Source organism: Anomalospiza imberbis, chromosome 6 (assembly GCF_031753505.1).
Source record: "Anomalospiza imberbis isolate Cuckoo-Finch-1a 21T00152 chromosome 6, ASM3175350v1, whole genome shotgun sequence".
In the NCBI taxonomy this organism is placed as follows: domain Eukaryota; kingdom Metazoa; phylum Chordata; class Aves; order Passeriformes; family Viduidae; genus Anomalospiza; species Anomalospiza imberbis.
Window position 1 is genome coordinate 15,536,465 of NC_089686.1, and position 19,933 is coordinate 15,556,397.

At 38.9% G+C, this 19,933-nt stretch overlaps 1 protein-coding gene across 13 annotated transcripts in view; it reads right to left on the reverse strand.

The window, feature by feature from the left end:
- The window catches only part of UNC79 (unc-79 homolog, NALCN channel complex subunit), a 105,356-nt gene that overhangs the window by 41,386 nt on the left and 44,037 nt on the right, over positions 1 to 19,933 (reverse strand). For 10 of the 13 annotated variants that reach the window (XR_010999834.1, XM_068192551.1, XM_068192555.1 and 7 more), the window contains 7 exons: positions 18,838 to 18,903; positions 14,753 to 15,039; positions 10,786 to 10,968; positions 9,904 to 10,066; positions 6,927 to 7,079; positions 4,374 to 5,597; positions 2,537 to 2,644 (listed from right to left, as the gene is read on the reverse strand). Coding sequence is in view for 12 of the 13 variants with exons in the window: in XM_068192551.1 (XP_068048652.1) it covers positions 2,537 to 2,644; positions 4,374 to 5,597; positions 6,927 to 7,079; positions 9,904 to 10,066; positions 10,786 to 10,968; positions 14,753 to 15,039; positions 18,838 to 18,903 (2,184 nt within the window). In the remaining variant the exon portion in view is untranslated. The remainder of the gene's footprint in view (positions 1 to 2,536; positions 2,645 to 4,373; positions 5,598 to 6,926; positions 7,080 to 9,903; positions 10,067 to 10,785; positions 10,969 to 14,752; positions 15,040 to 18,837; positions 18,904 to 19,933) is intronic. The other 3 variants (XM_068192546.1, XM_068192544.1, XM_068192549.1) reach the window with 2 other exon arrangements.

Below are 19,933 nucleotides of genomic sequence, written 5' to 3' on the forward strand. Positions count from 1 at the left end.
AAATAGATGCTTCATCACTTTATCAAGCATAGAATTTCCTGATAAAAGAACAGCAATTAATGTTAGAACTGACAAGACTGCTTGGAGTGCAGATGAGTGTCAAAATAGAGAAAATGATCTCTTTAAATTTTCTCTAGCAGCTTTTTGCAATTGCAATTAAATTTTTTTCATTAATATATCACATAATCAGGCTATTGTTTAGCAGGTTTGGATTTCCAGGAAAATTTACCTGATTTCTCAATGACAGCAATGACTTCAAATAATGATAAGTTACAGGGGAAAAAACCAAACCAAAACAAAAACAAACAAACAAAAAACCCCCACCCAAAATCCAAACCACCAGAGAGCTAGAGAAAAAAAAAATCTAAGCCACAAAAAATGTCAGAGTTGCCAGCCTTTGAACAGTGTTGGATCCAGGATGATTGCTGTGGACCAGCATGTGACTTTTCATGCCTGTGACTGACTAGTGGCAAAGGGAGCTGTGCTGGTTTCAGCTGGGGTAGAGTTAATTTTCAACACTGTGGCTGGCACAGAGCTGTGTTTTGGATTTGTCCTGAACACTGGGTTGATAATAGAGAGATGTTTTTGTTATTGCTGAGCAGGGTTTACACAGAGACAAGGCCTTTTCTGCTTTCCATGTTGCCACACTGGGGGTGCATGGAAGGCTGGGAGGAGACACAGCCAGGGACAAGTGACCCAAACTGACCAAAGGATACTCCAGACCATATGGCATCATGTTCAGTATACAAAGTGGGTGAAAGAAGGAGGAAGGTGGGACACATCTGCAATCTCAGATTTCATCTTCCCAAGTCACCATCACTTGTGATGGGGGTCTGCTCTTGTGGAGATGGCTGAACACCTGCCTGCCCATGGGAGGCAGTGAATTAATTCCTTGTTTTGCTCTGTTTGCATGCACAGGTTTTGCTTTCCATATTAAACTCTCTCAACCCATGGGTTTTCCAGGTTTTACCCTTCCCATTCTCTCCTTTGTCCTGCTGGTAGGAGTGTGAGCAAGTGGCTGCCTGGAGCTTGGATGCTGGCTGGGGTTAGACCATGACAGGGGGGAAGTTTTCCTCTGTCAGGTTTTCTTCAAGGAACCTAACAAGCACATTAGAGGATCAGTAACCTCCATACAGTGGCTGGCAACATTTTTCATTTGTTATCTACTGATCTGGTCACTCCTGTAGCATTCTCCACTCAAAGAGAGAGGTCCAAAGGCAAAATCTTCCCATTGCAGTCAATGATGTATGCTTTGTGTGGCCAGGTTACTTTACCTATTTGTGTTACAGAAGTGCCTTGTGCTCACAGGCCCGGTAAGGGCCTACTATGCAAAGTACTGAAAAGATACATAGAAGATTAAAATAATTTCAGTCTAAATGTACAAGAGACACAATGGAAGAATTCATATCCCTTCTTGCAGTTGGAAACTGAGGCAAGTTTCCAGAAAGAGGAAAGAGATATTTACATAGGAATGCAGGCTCAACATCATATAGGTACTATTCCCAGTTTCCCATGTTGGAATTTATAGGAGCCACTAGCACTGGGCTAAAAGCAAGAGAGTTAGGTCTTAACTGGCACCTCTTCAAGCTGCTTTAGTAAGTGACATCTGTATCATTAGGTGGCCAACAAATGTACTCTGTGAGATGCACGTGGCCTAAGATGCTTGTGGGAAAACTGGGGAGGTACACAACTAGCATGTTTAAAATATTCTTCCTTTAATAAGCCAGACATTCCTTCCAATCAAATTAGCAGACAATTAATTTCTGAGATGAAAATTTAATATTGCTGTAGCAATCTGAAACTGAAGTTCAGCAAGACAATTGAGCTGACCTAGCAGTTCATTGGTATCAAAGGAAGTAATTTCTCCTCCCTTTTTTACTAGCCACAGTTCTGCCCCACTGGCCTTCAGATGTGTCACCTAGATGGACACACCATTCTGAATTTCATTAAGTGTTCTAAGGTACCTCCAACTTAACATCTTATCTTCATGTGCTTTGTTAAGCCATCTGTCATGTCTACTTTAAACAACATAGTTCACTTTCAACTGAAATGGATATGGGAATCCCAGACAAAGAGTTACCACATTTCAGGAAGCAGCTGAGAAAGTGGCATTCAAGGCATTTTACAAAAATTGGAAGAGATTTTTTTCCTAAGGTACAGCAAAAAATGTACCAAAGGCTACAGTAACAGCCTTGTGGACTCTTATCTTCTGCTTCTGTGCACTGACAGTTGACAATGCTTTCTCACAGGGGAAAGTAAACATTCAGCTTTAGTGAATTACTGCTTTTAGCTGCTACCTACTTTAATTCAAGAAAACCACATTTGTCAAACTTGCCATGTCCCAAGAGAAAATCTTTAGCTACTAACTGTTAAAATGCTGCTGATATCAGAGATTTAACAGTTCTAATGATAGCCAAAACAGCTGTACTTCAAATAATCAAGGGAACTCAGAGGAAGGAATTTGCCAGCCATGATGTGCATCTGATGCACAATACAGTAACTTTGGTTTTAATCATCAAACCAGAGGTAAACTTACTTGATATGGAAGAGTGACTACTTGTCTCTGGAACACCCGCTTCAAGGGTTGGTGCAGATGATGACTCTCTTGGCATTTCCAGAGTTGAAAGTCCTTTGGCAGCAGGATCTGCATGTGAAAATTGTGCTTAAACTCTCAGCATTTAAAATCAACCAAGTTTTTAATCTTCATTCTCCCTAGATGTCCTTTTCGCATCATTTCAGTCATCGATTCACCATCTGGCATTCCCAGCAGTTTTAGAAGGATTCAGTCAGTGTGTCTCTAAGAATTTTTATAGGGGCACAGGGATCTATTTCTTAAAATCACTTTTTTAAAGAAGATGTCTGCCTATGGTCTTTAGAGATCACGTCTAATAAATGCACATAGAGTTTGACATTGATCCCACTCAAGTGATTATTGGAACCACCAACATGGAAATAAGAGAGAGACCACTGATACAAAGCTAGTTTAAGTGACAGCTTAGCATCTTTTAAAAGCCTTAACTCCAACATGTCATCAGTTTTCATTCAAGAGGCTGTTGACCTAGCATTTGTTCCTGAAGATTCACAGTTTAAAATTCTGCATGAAAAAGGTTCCACGTGGTGTTTCAGAACTGGAACAGCCCTTCCAAGCAGTTTCAAGGGTGACAGTGTTCATTACTGCATGAAAACTGTTCCTTTTTAATGGGGAAAAAAAGCACCGAGTCTAATTGCACAATTCTTTCAAGGCCACGCTTCTCTGTATGAAAGGCTCAAAAGCACTCAGCTCTCTTTAATTTTTCTAAAGCTTCAGTAGTTCTTCAGCTTATTAGAACCATAAATGGGACAACAGGCCTGAAACATAAAGGGCACAGCGTAACTATGATTACATGGACCAATTTCACCTTGTAAAAGTGGAATATCCTAACAAGAATTTATACTGCAATTCCCTCTGAAGCACTTAAGAAAAAAGTGCGGTCAGGAATGCATAAATATTCCCCCTCACTTCAACAGCAATGAAGAACTGAGGCCTGAAGGATTCTGTCCTTTTTCATTAATATGTTAAAAACATGGTAAAATTCTTGTAACTGAAAAATCCTAGGAAAAAAAATAGCCAAGAAATTAAAAAGGCAGCAGCATACCATTTTTTAAACTTTTTGATAGATCCAATTGGAATCTGAGGAAAAGCTAAAACTCACTTTCTCTCCACCTGAAAAAAAACTTTGTAACAAAACTTTGCATTGAAATCACCTGAAAAAAAAAACTTAGGGTACGCAGAGGAATTTGAATTTTAAATCTTTAACAAGCACAGACCAAGAAAACTTTGTGGATACCCAGTACAAAGAAGGCGACAAACAGGTTTTAGTGTATAAAAACAAAATATATGTGTATGTCTATGTCTAAGTGCAAACTGTGATTAATTCCAAGTGCTCTTACTTTGGAAGTCCACAGCCTGCTCAGCCTTGCACTTTGTGATCCATTCTGCTTTCCACTGCCTTATGCTGGCAAAAGAAATGAGGGCCAAAAATCACTACACCAAAAGAGAATCAGTGTAGCATGGATTAGATTAGGAGGATAAAAGGCACGGAAGTATGACCATTTTTCTGACTCCCAGCATAAAGAGGGAGTTTCATTCCCTATCTTGGATATCAGAATGAGTATTTTTGTCACAGAACTCTGCTTGCTTTCCAAATGGATCCTTTACACATTAAATGATTAGCACATTCCTTGTGAGAGACAAACACCTGAAAGCACTCAGCTAGCACATCAGATGCTCTAAGTACCTATATCTCACTATAAATATACACCTCTCCTTACACAGGTCAGTTACTAAAACCTTTACACAAAAATAAGCCTTCTGACCGGGTGAGTGAGCTCACCTGCCTCCTTCTGCTCTCCCAGCTTGTCAAGGATGTTAAAGGAAATGTCCAGGTATTCTCTCTGAATAGCACTCACAGCAATCTTCCTCTGCTTCCTCTGGCGAGGAACAATCTGAATCTTAAATTCTGACTCCTCAGTTTCCCCTTCTTGCTTCTGCTCTGTGTTTTGTTCAGTGTCAGACTCTGTATTGGTATCAAGTTTATCACTTTCTGTTTGCTTTTCAGAATCTTCGGGGACTTTAATAAGGACTGTCTTTACATTTGGGCTTGGAATTGTTCCACTAGGTTTAATTTCCTCCACACTGAGCTCAGAGTTATCATCAAGGGACATTTCTGGAAGGGCAGATGATTTCTGCAGCAGGTCTCTTTTCTGTTTCAGAGTTAGTGAGTTTCCAGAGGACATGTCCTGAAATTCTTCTGGCTTAACTAACTCTGAAGAGTCCTTCTGATCTTTGGGAGAAATGGAAATTGCCTCTTCTATTGCTGCTGAAGTGTTGTTGCTTGTATCTTTAGAACTAAAATCTTTGGAGCAATCTTCAATGCTGAACTGCACCAGCGGAGTTGTGCTGAGGCTGAGTGCAGACACGTTGATAGGAGTTGAAGGAGATGAAACAGCGGTTTTGCCAGAGACCTCATCATTCAGCGGGTTTGTTGTTTCTTCTTCTTCATCACTCTCCACTATTCTAAGGGGAGGAAGTGGTTCAAAGACCAAAGAGTCACTATCTGAAGTGGAGAGCACTGAATGTTTTTCAGGACCCGATGTTGAATCGGAGGACAAATCTATCAGATCTAAATCTTCCTTGGGATCAGCAGTTTTAACTGGGGAGTCCACTTTCACTTCATAGGTTTCCATGCAATTTAACCTAACCTCTGGTATGACAGGTCTTTTGGTTTCCTGGAAACTCTCTGCATGAGGAAGACTTTCTTGTGTGCCTATATTTTCAGCTTTGGTAGAAGAATTCTGCCGAGAGCGTCCATAATCGCTGTGCCTGTGTGTGGCGTAAGCAGCAGGGACAGGAGGCTTTTCTAAGTCACAGCGGTCTATGCAGGACTTCCTGCGGTGTTCGTCTAACGAGAACAGCAGGGAGTCTGCGTTCCCTATATCAAGAGATTTTTGTTTTAGAGAGCGCAGTTTTTTTTTCTGAATGCTTTCTTCTCTCACACAGCGTAGAATACTGTCTTGTAAGGCCCCCGTCTCTCTATATTCAGCCAGCTCTATTTCACCTGATCAAAACAGAAAAAGCTAATACTACCGCAGTTGGAGACTTTTGGCAGATACCTTCATCTTTATATCACAATTGAACATGACTGATATTTTAAATGCAAACCCAGTATTAGTCAAAATTGCCTACATTTTGTTTTAACCTCAGAACAAAATTACATGGATTTTTACAACAAATAATAACAAAAGCATGCTGTTTGGATAGTAGAGTTTATCTAAATGCTGTCCAAAGTCTATTCATCCTGGACAGATGTACATGAAGATAGACTGTTTAACCCTGTGCATTGAAAGGAGGTGTCATAGGCATGTAATTTCCACAGATACTTGGGATGGCTGCATGTAGTTCACCTATTATTTACTGCAGCAGAACAAGCTTAAAATGGATGCTTATGATTCAAGAAGCAAGGGTAGCATTGGCAGTGAGGATATTGCAGCACAAGCCTGAGATCAAAGAATTTTTCCCTGGTGATCCTAGAATCCAGCAGGGTCCAGCAGCTATCACAGCACCCATGCCGGGGAGGAGGGCAGTGAGCACAGCTGCACTGCTGGCACAGCCACTGCTCTGGTACTTTGCTATGTGAACACACTCATTGAGAACATTTTCAAAGATTATCACCATTGCTATTATTATGAATTAAATATTTTTCACATAAAATAGCATATTCCTAATTATTAATATCCACCTATTTCAAAATACTCCACATACAAATCACTGTGCATAAAAAACCAGTGATAGAAGTTTTAGTGTTCACTCCAGTCAGAATCACTTCCCCTCCCTCTGCAAACATCTGAAGGGAAAAAAAAACAGGCAGGTGGTGAAAATCTCTTCAACTTTTTTTCAGGCTATTGATTCCAGACACCTAAATTTGAAATCAAAATAGTTCCTACTTTTTGAAAACCCCATTTTTGCCAATGGAAGACAATGACATTTGCAGCAGCAATACCAAATTTGCTTACCGTAGAGTCCCACCTTACCAACGAAGTCAATTTCTGGGAAATTGATTGAAAAAATAATTTAGGTAAAAGGTCTTCAGCCCAATGGTTGAAGAAAATTTTTAAAAAATCCTCTTAATTGTTTTTTTTTTTAATTCAGAAGAGCTTAATGTTTCAAAAAAAATCTGCTGACTTTAGGTATTTTTACTCTGGAGAGCCTACTTTGAGATTCCTGAAAGATAACTCATTCAGGAAAATAAGTGTTCTTCAGAGTCACACAGAGTAGTTATATTAATATTAGGCAGTGCAACAAACTCTACATAGGAAGTTGGTAGCTTGAAACTAAAAGTAGGAAATTGTATTTCTGCACGAGTTTATACCAACAAAGCAATTCATACTTCTCTGAGCATTCATCTCAACTGGTTGATATTTCACCATTTTGCTGCCACCAATTCTTTTCAGTCTCGCAAAAAAAGTTTGAGACTCTTTATTGCAAGGTCCAGTTGGTGTATCATGAATATCAGATTCATCAAAAACACTGTCTTCCTCTGCTGGAGAAAGAAAAAACATTATTACTCTTAAGAAGGTGCAATTTCTTGAATGAAAAGCTGTGTATGTAACAAAACCTCAGCTAGTGTCAGCTAAATTGAAAAATGAAGTTTGCTAGAAAATTTGTATCCCAGGTTTAACTTTGTCATTCTTATTACATCTTAAGTTAAGGTCTGAGAGAAATGAAAAATGGGTTACAGTGCAACAAAAGCATTACAAAGCTTTTACCATTCTAAGTTGATCTTCTCTACCAATAATAATACAGATTCTTTAGATGGAAGAAATACAGCAGATTGGGACACTGACTTGAGTAAACAACTTCTGTAGTGCTCAGTGAGAAATGGTAAATTGAAGAAGATGGAAATTAGTGGAAGAACTACAAGGTAAGGAAAAAAAACCACCAAAATAAGAAAGTGAAAAAGGAAGAAATAGATAATCTTGGGAAGCTGATAATGGTAATAGTAATAGAATAAGATCAAAGAGTATGAATTACAAAACTACTGATCTAAGTAGTAATAGTAAAACATTATGCCCTGATTTGAGACCAGCCAGATGAAAATGCCAAAGAGAAAGAAAGATCCAAATCTATTTATCCATCCAAAAAAATATTCTATCTTCTATATAAAACAGCTATTAAAAAACAAAACAGAAATAAAAAAAAAAATAATCACATGGAATCATTCTGTAATTCTACATCCAGTGATTCATCTCCAAGGAAATAAGAAACACTGCTGGGACAATAAAAAAAAAACCAGAGCACTCAAAAGAAAAACAAAGTCGGTCTTGTTTATTGTAGCAAGCAAATATGGAGAGGAAACACATTTGGTGTCTGGGAGCAAAGGGGCAATCAGTCAAAGAGCTAAAATGGACAAAATCTGAAGACTTAAATGAGACGTAAATATCTTCAGTTCTGGAATTGCTGGGAAGCTGCTAGCACATGTGAAGATATGAAACTGCCACCTAAAGGCATCAGGGACAAGATACCTAATTGAAATGATGAATCCAGAAAAATCAATCAAAGTTGATAGTAAGAATTTCTACAGCAACTGGCTTTAATAAGTTAGAAGACCACTTTTAATGTCATGTCCTAGTTGTAACTTCTTCTTCCCCTTACCAACAAATGCTTTTTGTCACAAGATTCAGCATCAGTTTCACAGCAGTCTGTACACTTGATCCCCACAATGAAGTTTGGCAGAAAAATTAGGAAAAAAGTTCAATACTGGGGAAATCCATCTTCAGCATATGAATTCTTGCTGCCTGACAACAAAATCCTCATCTGTTCACGACCTAAACACCACCTCTGATGATGACAGCAACACACACAGACACTGCCTGACCAGTGATTAAACAAGTCTCTTTAGAAAAGGTGGGAAAGGCTTCAACTTTCCAAGTCCCAAGGGAATTGTATTCACTGCTTTTTGCAGGTGAAAGAAAACTTTTCTATATCCTCCTTTTTCTGCAGCCCTTCCACAAAGGAGGAGAACAAGCTCTGTTGTTAAGTCAGTACTTACAGAGTAAAATTTGCCCATTTATGGTCCTTTACCTCTGTGCAATCCAAAGCCCTTCACAACAGCTTTGGAAAGCAAGTAAATATTATTCTCCTCACTGTAAACACAAGGAAAAAATGCTGAAGTGAGACACAAGGCCACCCAGGGAATCACTATTGGACAAGCTGGGCACTGGGGCACCTCAATTTGTCTTTAAAAGGTCTCAGAATCAATCCAGAAAGTTAATGCACTCTATAAATGCATTAGTAAGTCATTATGAATTAAGTCAATTACTTGTCTCACAACAAAGACAGATTCATAGTAAGGCCACAGTTGTCTCTTAGCCTTCCCCTAACAATACAAAAGGTCCAGCTGAGTGAGGTTATGCAATATGTAGTTTAAATCCACATTAAGATTGCTTTAACTTGCTAGAGCAGAGTAATAGGGTGTTCAGGTAAACAAAATGTTGTGCTCTTGTTTTGCTGTACATCTTTTCACAAGCAACAAGCACCAAGATAGGAAAAGGTACTGACATGAAAACAAGAGAGTTTCTTGGATTTTTCTTCAGAAGAGTTTTCTGCATACTATGAAGACTATTTGAGAAAGAAGATGTAAACAGTAAATAAGCAGCTAAAAGGAAAAATAACTGAAAGAAGGCTACAGAATGTCAAAAGAACATGTTAATCATTAACACTTATTATGTAACTAACTTCACAAACCTAAGGAATTACACTCAGTGACACCATGGCATTTGAAGCCTCAAGCTTACACCAGTTCACATCATCAACAGTGCCTCTGCTACACCTAGCAAGCACATACAGAGCTCACAATCAGACACAAAGTACTGAACCACTCTTTTGCCTTTAGACATCCACCTACACATTTGCATTAACCTTGTCAACTTCAGCTCCTTTAAAGAGAAAAGCAAACTACAGACTGAATTCATAGTTTTCTCTTTTCAGTATCAATATTTACTACTATATCATGTTATTACAAAGTTAAATCAGAATGTGGTGTCACACTGGTTGCACACCTTGTGTGATATAGGATCAGCTAGCATGGCCATAGAAAAGGCCAAGAACTATCCAGGCATGGTGGTTGAACCATTATCTCTAAGATACCCTCCCCTGAGAGATGTGAGACCACTGTGCTATGCTCAGCCTACAGAGAGCAGCTGAGAGCCTCTTTTCATGGCAATCCTGGCCAGGTAAGTCCCACTTCAGACTCAATTACAAGTATTATGTTCTAAAGGTCAGACCATATTTACCATTCTACAACATCTGCAAGACTTAGTGAATTAAATCAACGACTCTCATACAAATCAGAGTGTTAAAAGTACCTTTCTCCTTTTCACTGTATCGGCTTATGTTACTGTTGTCACTATACAAAGGACCAGCAGTTGCATGGGGCTTGCAGCTGTGATACTGAGCGTTGAGGGTATTGACTGTGATGTGGATTAGGTGAAGTACAATCTTGCTGATTTCACAGTCTCTGTAGGGGTACTGTTCAGCAAAAGAGAAAAACTTCAGCTTAAAAACTCACTTTTCTCCTTGAATAAACATTCAGGAAGCAAGAAAAATTACAATAATATTATCAGCTGGATGCCCCTTGCCTTCCCTTGATTATACATTTCCAAATATATCACAAGAAGCAGGACTCTTGTCAGCTTTGTACACAGAATTATTTTAATAAATATTAGAAGTCCATTTTAGTAATGTTTAGTGACTGCACTTCCTTGTATGCCCTATAGAAATTTGTTAGGCATATCAAAAGTATTCACAGCTCCATTTCAGTGCATAAATGCATTACATTTTAACAGCATTTCCTAAAAAGCATCACTCAGCTGAAGATTACAAACTGCTGAATTGACACACTCCTCCATTTAAAGTCACTACTGTCTTGTTAAAACTAATTCTAAGTTACTCAAAATACTCCTCACTGGAATTTCATGCATCATTTTCCTATTTTAATATCCATATTTTCCTTTCTCAGGTAAACACGTGAAAGACAATAAAGACTGAAGAAGCACAGAAGAAGTCAGTAGCACAAACTAAATCCTAACTATTTCAGACACTGACATTAAATGCAGTGAGTAAGTGTATCACAGGAAAATGTCCTTTACAGTTCCATTCACTTGCCATACATTTAGGTGTTCCCTGTAACAAATTTCAAATTGAAGTGTACATTTTTCTGTGGACAGTGTCTTGTTAAGACCACTCACCTTATACAGAATAACAAGCAAAGCCTTTAACCACATCTGCCGAATGTGAGGCTTGAGGGACCAGAGGGAGCAGCGAGGAGGCTGCTGAAAGTAATGCCTTAGCTGAGGACAAGTGCAATATTTCAACACCTGCACCACCAAGGGAAGAAGGTGTTTTCCCAGGTTGATGTTATAGTCCATCACCTGTAAAAAACACAGGAGTTACCTCATCAAAATCAAATCCACTGATGTTAAAAAACAAAATAATTAATACAGTTGAGGTATTAGGTAAGTGAAAGAAAATCAACGGTTTTAAGGAAATCTCACTACCATTTAGAAGATTTCTGCCAGCTTGCCACCTTCTCATTTTAGCCAGATAGGCAGAATGAAACAAATAAAATGTGTTTTGAAAGTTTTTCATCCAGTACAGTTTAAATTTTAAGAGACACTGACAAGTTCATAAAATATATTATGCTGAAATAGCTGTGTATTATAGCACAAGTTGATCACGCTTCTATACACAAAACCATATTATGTATATCCCATGTTTAACAGACAGGATGTACCTGTGAGATTTGGGGGTTGAGTAGTTTGGTTATTTGGGGGCTTTGTAGTAACATTTTAATATTGTATGGGCACTTTTCTTTTTTGATTTTTTTTCTCAACAGGCTTGCAACATTAGGCATTAGGGTTTTTTAAGCCCCAGGTTCTGGAATCAGGTTATGACACTAGGCTCTCACTCTCCACTGAAGGTAAGAGTGCCTACTGTGTTATGCAGGAAGTTTGTGCACACAAATCCTAAAGGATCCAAGAATAAAGCAAATGAAAATTATCTTGCTCTAAATAAAACGATCATCAATCTTAAGTGGTGGTATTGCTGCAAACAGGCTGCTGTGATTATTGTTAGTCACATGCCTTGCCTCCATCATGACCTTTGAAGAGCATCATGCTATTTGGGGCCAGTGGTTTGAACCCTAGGAGTGATTCCAAAGTGCAGTGAAGCCATATATTCCCACTATCCTGGCACAATTGTGTTTCACTTGAAACTGCAATGCCATTTTCTATAATCTTCCTATCAGTCTTCCAACATGAGCTCTTTTTAAAATCACACACTGGAATCAGCAGTTAAACTAGATCATAACAAGGCTCCACAAAGCCCTTGTGCCTGATGCTGCCCTACGCTGGCTGACACTCGGGAAGGTGCAGCAGCAGGCCAAGGCAGCTCCAGCACAACTCCCAAGATCTAGCATGCCCCTGCAGTTTCAGTGGACTTACTCGATTTTATCAGCAGCTCTCTACATCTAAACAGACAGTCTATACTTCTTTTGTTTTGTTTTTATTAGAACAAGCAGATGAGACTAATTTACAAACCCTAAACTCATGGTCTCAAGTTCTCTCCTGAACAAGCCAACTAGAACTTTTCCCTGTACAATTCTCCAGTTCCATGTGCAGCTGTCTCAAATACTTGTGTCGCATGTGTAGAGCTGAATAGATGAATCCCGTGTCTATCCATGTAAGGTAAGCCAGTCGAAGATATGAATTATAATCTCCAGATTTGGTCCTACCCCGTAATGCCGTGTTCCCTCAGGGAGCGACAGCCCCACGGCACGGGTAGGAGAAGGAGAAGTGCATCCATACAAAGCAGCCAGAGCGCTGCCTAACGGAGCGCATCCCGTAACGCAAACATGCCTGCCGCTGAGCACAGCCGTGTTCCAAGCTGCCGCAGGAAAATAAGGAACGAAGGAATAAAAGAACGAAGGAATAAAAGAATGAAGGAATAGAAGGAACAGAAGAAAGAATGAAGGAGTAAAGGCCGCGGGAGCGGCGGAGCGGAGCCCGCAGCGGGACAAGGCGCTGCGCAACAGCGCCACCGCGCGGGCAAAGCCCGCCACTGCAGAGAAACCCGGGCTCTCGGAGCCCAGAGCGCTCGGAGCTCACGGTGAGAAACACTGAGACATTTGATTTTGGGGGTTTTTAATCGAACTGTCCACTCGAACCAAGCTTGGAATCAAAATCAGCGATTCAGCAAGCCAGCCTAATCCCAACCTTTGTGGAGCTGACGGGGTAAAGCAAGTACTTATGGCTTGGGAAAGAGGAGCAACTGAAACAAATCTCCTAAAAGCTCAGTACTAAGTTTTCACCCTATGAACACATCTTCGGATTGCAAATGGCATTTCTCTTGCAGAAAAGGTTATTCCAAACACAAAGCAGCCCTGCAGATAAGAAAAGAATTCTCTCAAAATACAAATTAAAGTTGATGTCTGCTGCAGAGAGAAAAATGCTGGACTACTAAAGCTCTCAAACTCCTTTTGACATCAGAGGAACCAGGATTCAGTTATGAAGTTTTTAAACACAAATGGTGAATCTGGCTCACACAAGACATTTTAAAGGTGGAAGAGAAAGGCAGGGGCTGACATTCACAGCTGCAGTAAGGAGTACTTCTGAAAATCAGGCCAATTATAATCACTGAAATGTGGGCTTCCAAACTTGGAAAACACTTGAAAAACAAATGTGGAAGATGCTGCCCTGTGATCTGAACTGCCACTTCCAGACTCAATACAAGAGCAACAACGTCTGAATCTCCTTTTACAGTCATTAATTTAAAACTTCATAAATGAAAGATAATTAACACAGCTACAGTGCTCTGGGACAACGGAACCCAATGCATTTGCAGCTGCCCAGTTTGCCTTAACACCATCTATTTTGCTTCCTGAAATATAGATACCTGACATCTCCCCAGCTGTGAAAGTTTATCCAACTATCAACATCACATTTAACTCTGAAAAATCACTGATTCCAATACATGAACCAGAAAATCTTGGTAAGAATTGCAGATCCAGAAGAGACAAGGATAGCTTTGAGCAATGTTTGAAAGTTACAGAGGACATCAGAAAACACAGCCCTCTTGGTCCCCTAAGGTAATCCTTTATGAGAGACTGTGATAAGGAAAAAGCATTGAAGTGATGATGATGCTCCACTGCAAATAGGAATACTCTGCAAGTGCCAAATGTTTTTCAGCCCAGTATCACCCACTACTCTATCAGTGGGAATTAACTGAGCCTTAGAAGAGCCTTGTGAGGTAGAAAATTATGGTACTCCATACAAGATGGATGGATGGCAAGGATGTGCTTGGTCATTTATCACAGAAATATAGGCAAAAGTTCATAATGGCACTTCCTAGCACTCCCTAGGAAAGGGAGAACAGACAGTCCTGGAGCACTGTAAGGAAGAAAAATGAGCCTCCTGCAAAGTGAGGAAGGTTGAAGAGTTCACAGACCATTCACATAGGAAAACAAAACAAGAACACAGATCCCATGTCTTCCTGAAGAAGAAAGGAGGAAATATTCATTAAGAAACTAAGGTATTCAAAAGCTAGTGTAAGAAGGCAGAGGTTAGAAACAATCTCTTATTTTTCATACAGTGGTAGTATTTGCATGTCTCTCTGCACACAAAACTATAATCCCTTTGCCAGTGATGCAGAAACTTTAGACTACCTATGGAAAGAAATTCTTTCACAGGCTGAAAAAGTGTAGAAGTTTTAAGTAGCATTGTTGAGATACTGGGAAACAAGACAGATTTTGGACTTTGGACCTGGTTAGCATAAGAGATTTGATAACAGGATGCCTTGGCAAGAGCAAACAGAACTTTGAGGATTACAAGAAGATTCAATCACACTGGTTTACTGGGAAAAAAATTTCATTAAACTCTGCAAGCAAGAGATGCTGTAATATGCATAAGTTTGTTTATGTGATTTTAACCTAATCATTGTAGTAAATGTTACTAGTCTTCCTAAAACAGTATATAAGCATTGATAGTGCACAATAGATTCAGATTCTGATCACCTATCAGTCTCCCCCATCTCTCTTCATCACCAACATGGGGCTACCTCATTCTGCCATTATTTTGCTACAAAGAAGGCTGTGCTACCATTATTTCAACAACAGGCAAAAAAAAATAGCAGCAAAAACTATTAAGTGCCTTCACCTACTTGTGCTATTCCAGCAATAAAGGCATTAAAGCAGGTTGAAACACGCATTTTTTGGGGTGCAATCATGAAGCATCCTTCCTGCTGATCGTAGCCGAGCAGGACGTACAGATGGCGCTTGACCGTGTTGAAAGCCTTAGCGCTGCTGATGTCCGACTCCGCGCTGCTCTCATCCTTTGCCATGAACTTCATCAGCACTGTGATGAGCTGGTGGACAGTCTGGTGGTCAATCCCAGCATCCTCTGGCAGCAGGTCTTTTATTGTATTATCGTTCTCTGGGGAAGGTTGTCCTATGGGCACAAGAGACAGCGGTATCAGACACTGGAGAGCACTGTGTAACTCTGTAAATCCAAAAAGCAGGGTACAGGACACACCAGAATTTTTTTCCAGAGTTCATTGTTCCATTTCTGCCCAAATACACCCAGTGAAATTTCAGGAGACAGGCATGCACTTCTGAGGACATTGTTCCTCTGTTGCCTCAGGTCCAACAGCACAGAAACACCTACTGTGTACACTCAACTCCATTTCTCAGCTTTCCCATACTGAGTGGAGCACCTTATTTCCCATCCCAGTGCATTTCTGCCAAATTGAACATTATTATTCTTCCACATCCATCAAATCCCACTGCCACCAAATTCTCATCTGGTATGGTTATCAGTCTTTTCTCAGAAAATATTAACAGACATCAGTCTTTGCCAGTGGAAAATGTACAAAATGGCAAGGGTAGGAAATATGAAAAATTGTACCGAATAATGATTAAACAAAGAATGAAGACTTCCCCTATTAGCACGAATCTGTATTTCTCGTACACAACTTTTAGTACTACAAATAACTTGTAAATAAATAGTGTTATTTTAATATTCTAATTTGCCCATATTCTCAATGTGCTGTGCTATTCTGACAAAGGACTCATTTGCTGATATAAGTGCATCTGTCTTAGGTTCTTCACAAGAAAAACTGCCATGTCTGTAATTTTAAAAAATAATTTTAAACTATGTTGCTCTTTTAATCATGAGTGAACAAAGGTTTGTTTAGCTGTTTTGCAAAGCATGGGAGATGGTTGTCATTTCTATGACAGGTAAAAATTAAAACTATGCAGGGGGCAGGAGTTTTCAGATCCACTTCTATTAAGAATAACTTTCCTTCATTGGTCTTATTTGGGTTAGAAGAAATAATGAACTTTATGTTATACAACATTTTTTTGTTCCAGACAGTTTTCACTGGGATTTTTTACTTAAAAACCCTCCTTCAAAATGGAAATTCTCTGTCCAAGCTTTTGCTGGACCAAGATTTGCAGATACAAAAGGAAAACAATGAATTCTGAAATAATTAGAATCAGAAATAAAGCAAAACCATTTTCAGAAGTACTTCAAAAATGCACACAAAAAGTAATTTTAGCTTCATGCACATAAACTGAGAAATAATCTTTTATTCTTATATAATATTACACCCAGGTTAAAATTTTCCATGGAATTATATCATACAGACACAATTTTCATAATAATGATATCTGACTGTATTATTCAGCCCTATTTATTTTCATCTCTAGAACATGTTGTGATATTTTCAATAAAATAAAGAAGGAGATAAGATGAAACGAACCAAAAGATCATTGGGCTCTAAATAAATACAGTTTCTCCAAATAGAATTCAAAGAGTAATTAATCTGAAAGGATTAAACCATTTTATTTTCACTTGCTGAACAATATAATTTAGAAGCTCAGTGATAAAATGTTCAATTCCAAAAGAGTTTCATAACTCTAACTCTAGCTAACAGATACTTCCCAGGACTTCTCCTGACATTTTACTTTTCCAGAAATATTACTACACTTTCTGATGCTAATTTCTCATACTTTACCCTCAGGAAAAACTATACAGCAGGATAGAGTGAACAAAGCTTTGTTTGAACCCTGATTTGTTTGTCACAGCTCTACTAAGGGTCAAGACTATACAATGTCATTCACTCCATTTTTATTTCTGATGTAGGAACCTGCAAAAAACCAGCAATGGAGAACTACTTGTTTAAAACTACAAAAACTGTACAATCCAGTTTAAACAATAGATCTTCAAAGTCTGGAAAACTGCTGCTGCTGTCTGGAATGAGTCTTAGGTTATATCAATCCTGAACTAAACATTCATTTCATCAACACAAGATACAGGGTACATGTTATCACATGAGGCTGTTTAAATCCAAGCTTGGAATGCAAAACCAAGACAGCTCTGTCTTTACAGTGGCTAGGGTAACTTTTATCCCTTAAAATTCATGTGCATTTGTATGTGCCTATACAAGGTATATAGATACACAAACATATCCTCCCCAACCCTCATCAAAACCTTCTCACATCACCAAACATACAGCCAGGTAATATACAGCCTCCACACCTGAATTCAATCTAGATTCATCTCTTTATTCATGTGTGCCTTATATCAGACCCCTTTACCTTCAAATTACTTTAAGGTATATCACAATGTGACATAAAACAGGAGATCAGAATTACATCACGCTTCATCACCCCAGCTGTGATCCCTATCAGTGAAACTCTCACACTGACTGTTCAGGATACTGCAGAGGACAGAATAACAAATACATGATCCTGGTGTTTAATCCATACAGAAGGCACACTGAATTCAGCTTGCATTTGGACTGTGCAAGGATGCCTGTTTTAGATCTAGAAAGAACAGATGAGCATGAAAACTGGTTCATGCAAGGGCTATGTATAAAACACATGTTTTTCTACAACAGATGTACATCCTCCATTTAGGAGTCAGTCAGCTCCTTAGCTGAAACACATATGCTCAATACTGCCAATGCAGCACTAAAAACTGAAACAAACCTCAGAAAAAATTTTTTACAAACGTACAAGCTTTTAGGAAGAAATAATAAATATTGAGCAGGAGAAAAGGGACAGTAATTAGTCTTCCAGTTTCCAAATAATCTGTCATATTCTGAATGATATTATTAGAAATTTCTTGGAGTCAGTAGTTACTAGCTACATGAAATATTTTATATATACATTTTTAGTGTTAACTTTGTTTTAAGCTTAGGTGATGAACTACCTAAGATTGGAAAGCAAAGTATAGAAATACTAAAATACCAATCTAAGAAAACCACAATGTGTAACAATGCCTACTGTGAGACTGACAATTCTTATGCAACAAATTCCTTTAAGCCCAGTACTTAGCAGGTGGTTGGTGCCATTAAATGAAGAACAATCATCCACTGATATACTTGTTTATTGCGTCATGGTGTCACTTGTTCCCTCTGTGAGCCTCTGACAACCCACCCATATGTTCTATAAGGAACTAGTTTATTTCCAGCTCTCACTAGGCTAGCACAGCAGGGCTATATCCTGATAATTCAGAAACTCCCCTATTTCATTTCACAGCTTAGTCAGCTCCCACAGTGACAAGGTATCTTCCTTTCAGCTGATCATCAAATAAGCTGATATATTTTGATTAGGAATTTGTATCTGTTGGACATATTCCAAGTCTTGAAGACAGAACATGAAAAGATCAAAATTATCAGTCTACACAGCATTCAGAGCAATAACTGTCGGTAGCCACAATTATTAAGAGATTACTTGGATCCTGCTGTGCTACCTATTCTACAGAAGCCTGACAGAAGGGTGACATCTTCAGAAAATGTCAGTAAATACAAAATAAGGGACTTGAGATATCTATAAGCATGCAGAGGAGATAAGTGTAATTAGTACACAGTACTGACAGGAAAAACATTCTGTCTGCTGTCTTTAAAGCCTGAAAGACTCAAAGATCTGACTCGAAACAGGTGACCCATGGGGCCAGTCTAGCAAATATTTACTTGTGGGCAATCAAACACAGGAGGGTGAGGCACTGCTGGCATAGCTTACTGACTCCAAAGTCTTATTTACAACTGGAGGCAGCTTTCAGTACAGATTGAGAGCAAAGCTTCAATTTACACTTTTTTGGAACCGTGCTGAGATGTGATTCAGTCTGCCATTTAGACAACTTACATCTTGTGTAAGTTTATCTCATGATTCAGCAAGAAGGTCAGAGTTAGAGCCTTCCTTTTCCTGTTCCATCAAAACACACCTCCTTTGTCACACCCACCTGGTGTTTGCTCTGGTGTTCCTCCAAGTGCTGGTGCAGACTGCTCATGTCTGGTCAAGCTCACAGCTTTAGAAAAGAAACAGGAGCAGCTCTGTTTAATAAGGCAGCATTGACATCTTACACTTAGCATATATTCAGTGCTAGCACATTTATGTTCGATTACTCATGCACTGTTGTCAGGCAGTAAGTGTAACTGCTTGGAACATGTCACTTGTGTGCCCTACAGATTTTGTGCACCATATTCTATAACTCTAATTTTCTCCGTCATTTAATTTTGCAGGTACAAGAGTCAGCACACAGGAGTCTCTGTGCAGCATCAATAATTGGTCATGCACAATTACTTAAGAATCCCAAAATATTCAGGGGGACTGTGTTGGAAAGAATATATATTGCAGTGTTGGAAAGAAAATTATCTTTTAAGTTAATAGTACACTAGCACCCAGGTTCAAAAGTCTTATCAGGTCCCATTATATGGGTAAGAGCAATGTGAGAGGTCCAATTCGAACATAAAAACTAATCTGTGTTTGCAAAATTCTCTAAATGAGAACGGCCAAGCTTCATCTTTGCTTGGAAAGGTAACTGCATGGCACTCCATACAATCCTATGGCTTTCCAGCACCTAGGTCCTCCTGTAGAAGCCTGCAGGAAGGATGTGTTGCATGGACATTGTTTCCTTAACAACAGAATGCTGAATATATTCACAAACTCATTTGAGACATTAACAGCTGTTTTTAAGACGTCTAGCATATGCTGCATGCACTGATTAATAGTTATAATTAATAAATATATTAGTAGTAGAGGATTTTTTCTGTAAAATCTGTTTCTATTTAAGACAAAACTACTGCATATTAGCTGCAAATAAAAATTAAGATCCAGAAAAGACAAACTAGTCTTGGAGCTTTTTATCCTGGCCTTTTAAACAGACACATCTAGACACATTTGTCTATGTCTACTTTCTTTGTCAAACTCATTAACTTGTCATTATCTGAGTAATGCCCAAAGCAGTCAGAAACCAATTGGACAAATATTGACAACTCCAATGTGCACCCATCGATGGGATACAATCCTAGGGGAGAAGACAGAGGTGTGTCACAAAA